Raw genomic sequence first — 10,341 nt, forward strand, 5'->3', positions numbered from 1 at the left:
TCCTTAACCTGGTCAACCCCACTTCCATGGACTTGGGAAAATTATAAACCAATTTTTTTTTGTACAATTCATTGTAGGTTTAATAACACCCAATGAGCTAAAAAACATAACATCTGTGACTGGGCTGAAATCATCACACACCTATACCGACTTGCATTTGGCAGCCACTGACTATGCATGTGATTGTCACTGTCATTGTCAATATCCCTGTCATTGTCTTTCTATTCATTTATTTTATTACATTGTTTATTTATCATATACCGACTATAAAGCACTTTTGGATGTAAATGTGCTATACAAATACAATTTACTTACTTTCTTACTAACGAAAGCTAGTATACTGCAGAAAACAGAGAGTGACTGACAAAAGAATGACAAACTGTCATCAGTAGTGACAGTTTATACTACTTTTGTTTTCACCAGAGCATCAACAGATTGTCCCCAAGACTGCAACAAGGATCCTACTGCAGAGCAAAGTCCCACCACAGAGCCTTTGAAGGAATCTACCCATGAAGAACCTGGAAACGATGTCCAGCCTGTTCTCCATGAGGAGGATCCAGCAACCCCACCATGCACCACTGAAACCTGTGGTAAACGCGTCCAATCTCTTGAGCAAGAATGCCAAGCTCTGAGGACTGAAAATATGTTGTTGAAGGAAAAAATGAATAGGACTACACTGAATGAGATGAGCTTGCATAACGATGATAAAAGGGTTCATACTCTCACTGGTTTATCAGCATTCTCCATTCTCATGACAATTTTTCATATTGTGGCTCCTTTTCTCCAACTTAAATCTAGTTTAACATGTTTTCAGCAGTACATGTTAACTTTAATTAAGCTTAGAATGAACTTGTCCTTTGAGTTTTTGGCTTTTTATTTTGACATTGACTCAACCACTGTTTCAAAGCTCTTCAAACACTGCATTAGTGTGATGCATTGTAGACTGGTGCCAAGTCTGGTGTTGTGGCCTGACAGAGAATACTTAAGAAAATCTCTTCCATATGCATTTCGAAACCGTAGCTTTGAAAAGACAGTTTGCATTATAGATTGTTTTGAAATATTTCTAGAGAAACCCAGTAGATTGCTAGCCAGTGCTCAGTGTTACTCATCATACAAATCACACCACACAATGAAATATTTAATTGCAATTTGCCCTCGAGGTTCCATTTGTTTCATTTCCGCTGGATGGGGAGGTCGCACAAGTGATACGTTTATCACAGAACAAAGTCACTTTTTATCTCATTTGCTCCCAGGGGACGTAGTTTTAGCGGACAGAGGTTGTCTGGTTAAAGAGTCCATTGAGAGATGCCAAGCTGAATTAAAAATTCCAGCATTTACTCGTGGATAGAAGCAGTTAGATCCTGCTGACTTGGAGAACACCAGACGTCTAGCCTCTCTTAGGATACATATTGAAAGAGTGATAGGAGTTCTCCGTCAAAAGTACACAGTCTTGCAAAGCACTGTCCCCATATGTTTCACGGACATAGACAGGGAAAATGATGTGGCCTACCTTGACAAGATGGTGAGCGTGTGTTGTGCACTTACAAATGTGTCTGAATCTGTGGTGTCCTTCCAGTGATGGGGATTTACAGTAAATTGAACTGATGTGACTGGCTACAGATGTGCTCAACCAGCAAATAAACCTTTGTGACTCACACTTCTTGCTTGCTTGTCGTGACATTATTTTTAATCACTCGCTATTCTGATGCGATCACATCGTTTCTCTTTGCAGATCAAGCTGCACATCCACCCATTCTAACTTGAGTTCCACCCAAACAGATATTTGTTCTGGTGTGTTTTATATGAATGACCCACCCATGTTTCATATCCCTGATTGCTACAGATATCTAATACAAATTATGGGGAAGAGAACAATATTGGTTTAACAACTGTTTATTCATAAATAACAGTACAGTATCAGCTACTACAAACAACTCATTTCACAGTCTCCTCACTAAGGTTTTCTTCTTTGGGCATTGATCACTTTTCGGCAGATGGGACATACCCACTGTTTTGGGACCCTTTTCATGCGAAGGCAGGTCTGGTGAAACTTTTTAACTGAACAAAAACCTGACGCACAGACCACCATGTTCCCTGCTTCTGGCTCAGGGCAGTAGCACCACTGTTGTTGACTATGATCAGCAAATGCTGCTGCTGCTGGTGCTGGTTTCTGTGCAGAAAAACACTTTACTGCCTAATTAACAGAAAGGTCCTTTGCAGAAAATGGGCACTTAATTTCTATGACACCTGAACCACAGCAGCTACAGGAAACGTATCCATCAGGTGAGGCCCCAATGCAGGGGTGAAATCCTGAATCCAGCTGTTCCTACCATGACATTCGTGTGTGAGAGGCGATGACGCATTTCATAGTATTTCCTTGCCAAGTCCTCGTGTTGACATCCCCAACTGAAGAAAACAACAATAACATTAGTTTTGGACAATAGTAATGCCACCCCACATTGGTACCGCCCTGCTCTTTCAAAAGGATACTACCTACTTGGTTTAACACTCCTGCTTTTTAAGAATAGTACTTCCTGGATTTACCCTCCCTGTTATTGTACCTACTTCACATTCATTTGATTGTACACCATCTGGAAATGACCATTTTACACACAGGAGCAGTTACACACTGCATGCCCTGTTTTACCCTAATCCTTCTATGCTCATGAATACCTGGTAGCCTCACTGGTGAAACTATGGGACTTTTGGGTAGCATATTTGTCTTATTAGAGACACTGCAGGCTTTCTGACGTCTGTCTTTGTGGCTGCTCTGAAGGTAGTTATATCTATCCGGATACTGCAGATCTGGGACGTCTTCTTCAGCGGAGATGCTTTTGAAAAGCACCCCGGGGCCATTGTATGGGTCGGTAATATTTAACCTATTTAATTTTTGCCTATAGAGCTCGATGTCATGCGAATTAAAGTGAGATGAGTACTCCGATGGCTTGAAAGCTTCGGCGCCGGGTCATTTTAAGGAAGCTCTTTAAGGGCGGCGCTTGATTTTACTGACAAAATGGCGTTCCGAACACCGGTGGTCACGTGGGTTCAGGAACTCGATATCATGCAAGCACTTTGTTTTCTTTTTATTTTGTTCTACACCACAATTGCATGCTTTAAACATGACACGGGGCCAACAGTAAAGGCGTTTTTTCAGCCAACTCCCTGTTAGCCAGTTTACCTTGTCATACATGGAGCAATTTAAAATGCTCCTTACCGTAGCACCAACGAGCTGTGTGGTTTTCACAGTAGGTTTTGGTCTGCCCTCTGCTTTCACTCGTAGTCAGTTCACGATAGCTGTCCAATGAAGGCGGTGACTGGCCAGAGTGTTGTGTCAAGTGACTGAAGTGCAAAATTCTACCCTATCGGTCACTGGTTCACGGGTGGGACTTATCTGCCATAAGGATCAATTGAAACGGAAAATAAACACGAGCCGCCTGGGGTTCACTCGATTTACATTGAAGTCAATGGGAATAGTGGCGCTGTTGTGACTCACATAATTGATTTCAGGAAAACAGCTCGTCTTCGTGAGTATTTCTGTTTCAAAGCACTGAAAATGGGATTGTTGTAAGATTTTTGGTTTATTTATTTTTTAACATTTTTTTGGTGAAGCACTGCTTCACCTGTAGTCTTATAGAAGCCTCCACTGCTCCACACTCTATTTGTGAAACATGCAGACGGCCTAGTGAGACTGCCAGCAGGCAGCAGCAAAGAGATGTAGCGACCTCGGTTTATTTCTTCAGCTTTCACATACACACAAACACGCACACAGGGTGCTTGGTCTTTTTTTTGTTTTGTCGTTGTCTGTTAAACCGCCAAGTGGAGCGACGTGTCTGGGAAGCTGGCCTCTTGGTCTGAGCCTGTGGAGGCATCGCTTCTCGGCCTTTTGGCTAAGATCAAGTGTAGTATCTGTTCTTATCAGTTTAATATCTGATACGTCCCCTACCCGGGGACCATATATTAAATTGATTTTTGGAACTGGGAGATGGAAAAGGGGCTTGCTCCGTCCACTCCACGCATCGACCTGGTATTGCAGTACCTCCAGGACCGGTGCACCCCTCTCTCACTGTGAAAAACAAAACTAAACTCCTCCTGAGTCCAGAGAGTAGTGGTGCCGAGATGATGCCTCATGAAACGTCAAAGCCTCGCAGCCAGATGAACCATCAAAGTGGTTCGACCTCGAAGCTTCAAATTAGTACGCTAGGGACACCTAGTGGTGAATTAAATTATGATGAAAGAAAGAGTTTCCTGTGATGATGTGATGTTTGCTTCGTAGCCTACAACATCACAACGTTTAAGAATTAAAGTCATTTCAGTGATACGTGTGAGTTTGCCGTTCATAAATATCTCCCGAGCTCATGGTAGAGAACAAATCATTTGACCTAGATTTTAAGTCATCCCGGGCAAAATAGATTGTCTCAGTAGCCTACTAATAATTGTAATAATAGAACTGCATGATGACTGAGAATGAGTGTGATTAATTACATAGCCATAAAAGTGATCTTGGAACTGGGTAGGGTCTTCTTTTTGTAAAAATGTGCCAATTGTGAACCCATATCGCGCAACAGCCCGAGATGAAGCCTCGAACGTCACGCGCCACGTCATTTCGCCTATGTGATACGGAGCTTCGCTGGGGGAGGAGCCGAGGTACTCGACACACGCCCCGATGCCTCGACGCAAACCATAACATCACTACCTGAGAGTACACCCGTCCGCCTGTAGACAATAAAGTGTCATTTACAATTCATAAACGCACTGTTTACAATTATTCCAACGATATTCTGTTGTTTAAGAAAGAAAAAAGGATTCTTTCTGTGGCGGGTCGATAACTCGGATCTCCAGGTTTCCTTTCGTTATGCTTCCATCACGCTGATTTCAGATTCGCCTGTCATCGTGTGACCGGTGGTCTACAGTGTTTATTAAAGTCTAGACATCTCCGAATGCTTTGCAACCGTTCTCCACGGGAACAAGCGTGGGCATCGTTCAGCCCACCTGAACGTGTACAACTCATACTTACCTGGCAAGGGAGATACCACGATCAAGAAGGTGGTTCACCCATAGCGAGGCTCAGCCATTGCACTGAGGCTGTTGCTGACCCGTGCGAATTCCCCAAATGTGGGAATCTCGATTGCATAATTTCTGGTAGTGGGGGACTGCGTTCGCGCTCTCCCCTGATCATGTTGTTCTAAAGAAATAATAGCTATGAATGGCTTCATCGCGCTGACTAATGCCGTCCATCCCACGTTTTGCAACGCTACGTTTATTCAAAAGATCACGCAAACGATCACGCCCAAGCAGTGTAATGCATTACATTCAGATGTGGAACTCTGAGTCTGGAATAACGTAGTCATTCATTCATTCATTCATTTCTTTCATTCATTATGGATCAAATTATTGTTTCTGTACAAGTCCCGTCTCTGGCCACAGCAGCGCTCCCACTCATTATGGGTTCCTCCTGTATAAAAGTTAGTATGGACAAGACAATAATTGCTTACGGCCATACCACCCTGAGCACGCGCGATCTCGTCTGATCTCGGAGGCTAAGCAGGGTCAACTCGAGCTCATTGGCTGCAATAGAGTTCCGGGTGTTGACGTTGTTGGGGCGGGGAAAACGTGGGCACCACCATTTTGGCAGTATTCGGCAGACTGGCGCTCTTGTGGTGGAGCAGACATGGTCGATAACTGTTGTGCACCAGGTTGCACAAATAAACGAGGCAAAAATAAATGTACGTCGTTCTACCGCATTCCTAAAGATGCGGAGAGGCGAGCTAAGTGGATCAGCGCCATTAAAAGAGCCAGGAGCAAGCAAAAAAAGACTGAAAAATGGGACCCCCCGGCTGTTGGATTCCGCTTGTGCAGCGATCACTTCATATCAGGTAAGTTACAGAATACAAAGCTTGGCAGCTTAGCGTCATTATTTAATAGGCTATAATTGTGGTCAGGCGCGTATCAGACGCGGGGGATGAGTACGATGCATCCCCCTCACTTCTATTGGAAGGCCATTCCATCCCCTCCACTTTTGTTCGTCAAATCCTCACAAAAATCAGCTTTTCTAATAAAAAACAGTAAACGTTCGCCTGTTGTATGCAATTTAAAATGGTTGCTATGATTGCATCCCTCTGTATCAAATGATCACTCTGTAAATCCCAGCGCTACAATTGACGTTACGTAGACTAAACAGCTCGCGCAGCCTGCAGAAAGCGCTGGCAGCGGTGCTCCCGAGACCCGACTGCCTGAGAGCTCAGCGCGGTGACCGCGGTCATTCAAGCAGTTTCTCACAGATTGCTGTGCCTAACTGTTCGTGCTGCATACTGACTTGACGCCTTCAATGAAAAGGTAGAATTGAATCACTGTTTTAGATCAGCATCATTCACTGCCTGTAATGAAGGCAACATTTTCAGGCATATTAAGCGATTAAAGCGATTAAGCGATTAATTATTTGTCATTAATAGATGCAAGGTTCATGGCTCTCTATTCAAGAGCTAGTTACCTCCTAGCATAAGATCCCATTCATTCTTCCGACGGGAACTAAGCCTACTTTAGTTTTAAAACTGTTTTATTTTTTCGTGCAATATAGCCAATGATGCCGAAAACTAAAAGAAAAAGACAGGGGACTATAGACGGCTTTTTCAAGAGAAAACAAGTAAGTTGACTTCTCTCCCTCTGCAGACACTGACGTGCTTGCAAGTTGCAAGCTATAGGCTATCTGTTTCGAGTGCTACCGCGGTTGGGATGCACAGGTTTGACTAGGGCTACAGGTAGCCTTTACGGAGAGTAGAGATCCTCGTGCGATTCGTCATTTTCAAACCTTGAGAAAACGCACTTCAATCTACAAGGTGTATCACTGAAAATATACACAAAGTATGTGTCACAGCAATCAACTTAGGCCTACTGGTTTAATGAATGTGAATGAATGCTGTGATACACGAAAATCCGGAGAATTGTGCGATTCGCTTTCTCAGCACACTTGAACGTGAAATGTCCTCAACAGTGTGTGTCAAGGGTTCATCTTGTTTTCTTAGAACATTAGAAGCATGCAAGTGCGTTCCATTCGATCAGACACGTTTTATTTTCAGTTAGGCTACTGTATAATCAGTAATACCACACCATAAACACATAAGCCCAACATTATACATAGATCATAGATAGGTCTCAGCATGAAATGGAGAACATTTGAAGTTGAACTTGACCACTGGTTTGACAGCCTGCACTCTGTGTGTCACTACATAATAACATCACTACATACAAGTAACAAACGCTCTAGCCAAATGTCATTAGAGCTACAGTTATTGAACATTCATGCAACAGCCTCAAGTGGCTTTACAAATGTGTTTTGTCTCTGCTCATTATGACAAACTAATTGTTCTGCAATCATTTTCCTGTCCAACAGATCCAGCTTGTGCTTTTGAACATAACACACGGTTACACTGTTGAGACATGTTTGTGTCATTGTACTTCGCATCCATGTTTTCAGCCTTCAGAGGCTGCTGAAGCTCCTTTCAGCTTTATCACACAGTGTGTGTGTGTGTGTGTGTGTGTGTGTGTGTGTGTGTGTGTGTGTGTGTGTGTGTGTGTGTGTGTGTGTGTGTGTGTGTGTGTGTGTGTGTGTGTGCGTGTATCAAACAAACACACAATGAGTCATACACACACACACACACACACACACACACAGTGTATCTGCTCGCATTTCTTCCATTTTGTAGGCCTAGATGTATGTAAAAGTTCATATAATTGATCATCGCTATTTGGAATGATTATTTCTTCGCCTATTCCAGAACACCCCCACTTTTGGAAAGCTTGATACGCCCCTGATTGTGGTTTCGGATCAGTTTAATACTACAGTGTGCACAGTGATCTGGGAGCAGCTTTATGAGGCTGTGCTTCTGCATGGACATGTACAGCATCATAAATCCCCTGCATGTTAATGGGTTGATGTGCAATGAGATAGATGAACAGCAATGCTGAACAGTGCATGATACAGCCAGCACAGTTAAATGACACAAAGAAATAAATAACACTATTTATTTAGCTTCTATTTCTACTCAGGGAAGATTCAAAGTGAGCAATCAAACCCTGGTTGGATGTGTCATTTAGCCCTTTGAGTGTGGTGTATGTGATAATGCGTAGCATAGCTCAGGGCAGACATTGTAGGCATCAGCTCTAGCCAAAGGCCAGGTTCAATGAAGAGGACTGAAATATGTTCCCACCTGAATGGTGCTTTGGCTGTGCAGTTCACATGCACAGTTTGTCCACATGCACCTATTCATCCCCCAGCGATTGTAGCCGAGCTTCTTTTAGGTTTTAGATTTTAGATATGTTAAGTTTAAGTCTACCTTCCTTTTTTTACGTGAACTTGCCTCACTGTTTAAATAATGTCTGCCTCTGACTCATCAATTGTTTACTTATATTCCTCAGGGCCCGAAAGGACCAAGAGGTGAAAGGGTAAGCCACTATCAAACTCATTAATTATGACAAGATGCATGACAATGCCATGTTTGCTGGATAGAAACTTTCATGAAGTTTATCGGGTTGATATATGATGACGCCGATTGACCTTTCAACTTGAATAGGCCACACCCCTTTGTTTACATCAGGCACAGCCTAAAGCCCTCCGCCGTGATAATATAACAAATAATAATGGACCAATCTCTGCTGCACGACGGCTGAAAATAACCTGAACTACAAATATTTGTTGTATATTATTTTTTTCTGACTTTGGCTCACATATCCAGAACAAATTCATATTTATCTTTTCTAAACTTTATTAACAATAATAAAACAATTTAGTAAAAGGACATGACGCTTTTATTCAAGTTGAGACCAAACCGAGCTCCACAGCCGAACAGAGCTGGGACTCTGGCAGCGTCCCAGCAGACACGGTGGCTGTGTGTCAATCAGTGGTAATCAACGGAGACTAACCCAAGGCCTTCCTCCACAGGGACCCCAGGGCCCTGACGGGAGGGACGGCAGACCTGGCAACCCCGGCCCTGCTGGGCCCCCAGGACCCCCTGGCCTCGGCAGAGTAAGTATCCTATAGGGGCCGACTTGGTCAACTGCTGGGTGGGGGGACTGAAGGTGGATGTTGGTTCTAAAATGTGACTGTGTGGGGGACTGAAGGTGGATGTTGGTTCTAAAGTGCTGCTGGGTGGGGGAACTGAAGATGGATGTTGGTTCTAAAGTGTTCCTAGGTGGGGGAACTGAATGTTGATGAAGGCCTCTCAGTAAATAAGGTTAACCGGCTGGTATATCCTATTGTAACCGTAAGGTATAGAAGCTACAGGAAGATGCTGATTTGCTGTTCATCTGTTTGATAAACGATCAAGCCCTTAAACTCACCTGACCCAAATTCTGGCACAATTATAGCAATGGAACAGACAATAACCTATGATTTAGAAAATAAGTATATTGTATTGTATGAATTTTTATATGTATATTTTGTCTCTTATTCTGGTTTTTATTTTTCACTCCAACAGAACTTTGCTGCTCAGTATGATCACAACAAAGGCGCTGATATTGGTCCCGGCCCCATGGTGAACACACACACACACACACACACACACACACACACACACACACACACACACACACACACACACACACACACACACACACACACACACACACACACACACACACACACACACACACACACACACACACACACACACACACACACACAACTCAGACACACACACACACACACACACACACACACACACACACACACACACACACACACACACACACACACACACACACACACACATGCACAAACTCTGAGACACACACACCTGCAGTTTTGTGGTAACTCTCCAACAATAACACTATGTATTCACACATACACATCACCACACAGAACTACCACTAAGAACCCATCGAAGTCTGAAGACCTTTCCATGTCAGAGCACACCTGTCAAATAGGTTTCCGCTACAGTGTTCACTGTCATTCCCAATCCATGGATTATTCCCATGGAGTTCTGGGATTTATGCCACTTTATGGCATGCATTCTCACCTTAGCTTTCAGTCCAGTCAATGGACTCATCGTCAAAGAAATACTTCCACACATTTCTGGACTACTGTAAGTGTGGTTTTATAACACAAAACCCTTTCTGTTGTATAGCATTCTGTCCTCAGCGGCATATCTTACTCACAGCCCACAACATGCACAGCCACTGGTGTTGGACATTGCTGTTGTTTGACCTTTGATTTCTTTCCTCTATCTCCAGGGAATGATGGGAATGAAAGGCCAACCTGGACTTCCCGGCCCCCCTGTAAGTACCCCCTCACCACACACACACACACACACACACACACACACACACACACACACACACACACACACA

The 10,341-nt window shown here is 43.5% G+C and overlaps 1 protein-coding gene, 1 long non-coding RNA gene, 2 other non-coding genes and 1 pseudogene across 6 annotated transcripts in view; 4 read left to right on the forward strand and 1 right to left on the reverse strand.

Annotated features, from left to right (window-relative positions):
* Window positions 1–9,610, forward strand: part of LOC130376106 (uncharacterized) — a 36,927-nt gene extending 27,317 nt beyond the window's left edge. For 2 of the 3 annotated variants that reach the window (XM_056583334.1, XM_056583335.1), the window contains 3 exons: window positions 8,413–8,439; window positions 8,936–9,019; window positions 9,471–9,610. In XM_056583334.1, coding sequence (XP_056439309.1) covers window positions 8,413–8,439; window positions 8,936–9,019; window positions 9,471–9,531 — 172 coding nt within the window. In that variant the 3' untranslated portion in view covers window positions 9,532–9,610. Of the gene's footprint in view, window positions 1–423; window positions 5,812–8,412; window positions 8,440–8,935; window positions 9,020–9,470 lie in introns of those variants that run through there. The other variant, XR_008893945.1, reaches the window with a different exon arrangement.
* LOC130376144 (basic proline-rich protein-like) overlaps window positions 1–10,341 on the forward strand; it is a 175,953-nt pseudogene that overhangs the window by 41,676 nt on the left and 123,936 nt on the right.
* Window positions 12–9,609, reverse strand: LOC130376115 (uncharacterized). The gene is made up of 2 exons (XR_008893951.1): window positions 2,674–9,609; window positions 12–2,406 (listed from the first exon to the last, which is right to left on the reverse strand). It is a non-coding gene; the product is annotated as an uncharacterized LOC130376115 (long non-coding RNA).
* On the forward strand, window positions 3,868–4,058 carry LOC130376400 (U2 spliceosomal RNA). Its single transcript, XR_008894030.1, has one exon. It is a non-coding gene; the product is annotated as a U2 spliceosomal RNA (small nuclear RNA).
* LOC130376387 (U1 spliceosomal RNA) lies at window positions 5,007–5,171 on the forward strand. The gene has a single exon (XR_008894017.1). It is a non-coding gene; the product is annotated as a U1 spliceosomal RNA (small nuclear RNA).

Source organism: Gadus chalcogrammus, chromosome 22, assembly GCF_026213295.1.
Source record: "Gadus chalcogrammus isolate NIFS_2021 chromosome 22, NIFS_Gcha_1.0, whole genome shotgun sequence".
Lineage (NCBI taxonomy): Eukaryota > Metazoa > Chordata > Actinopteri > Gadiformes > Gadidae > Gadus > Gadus chalcogrammus.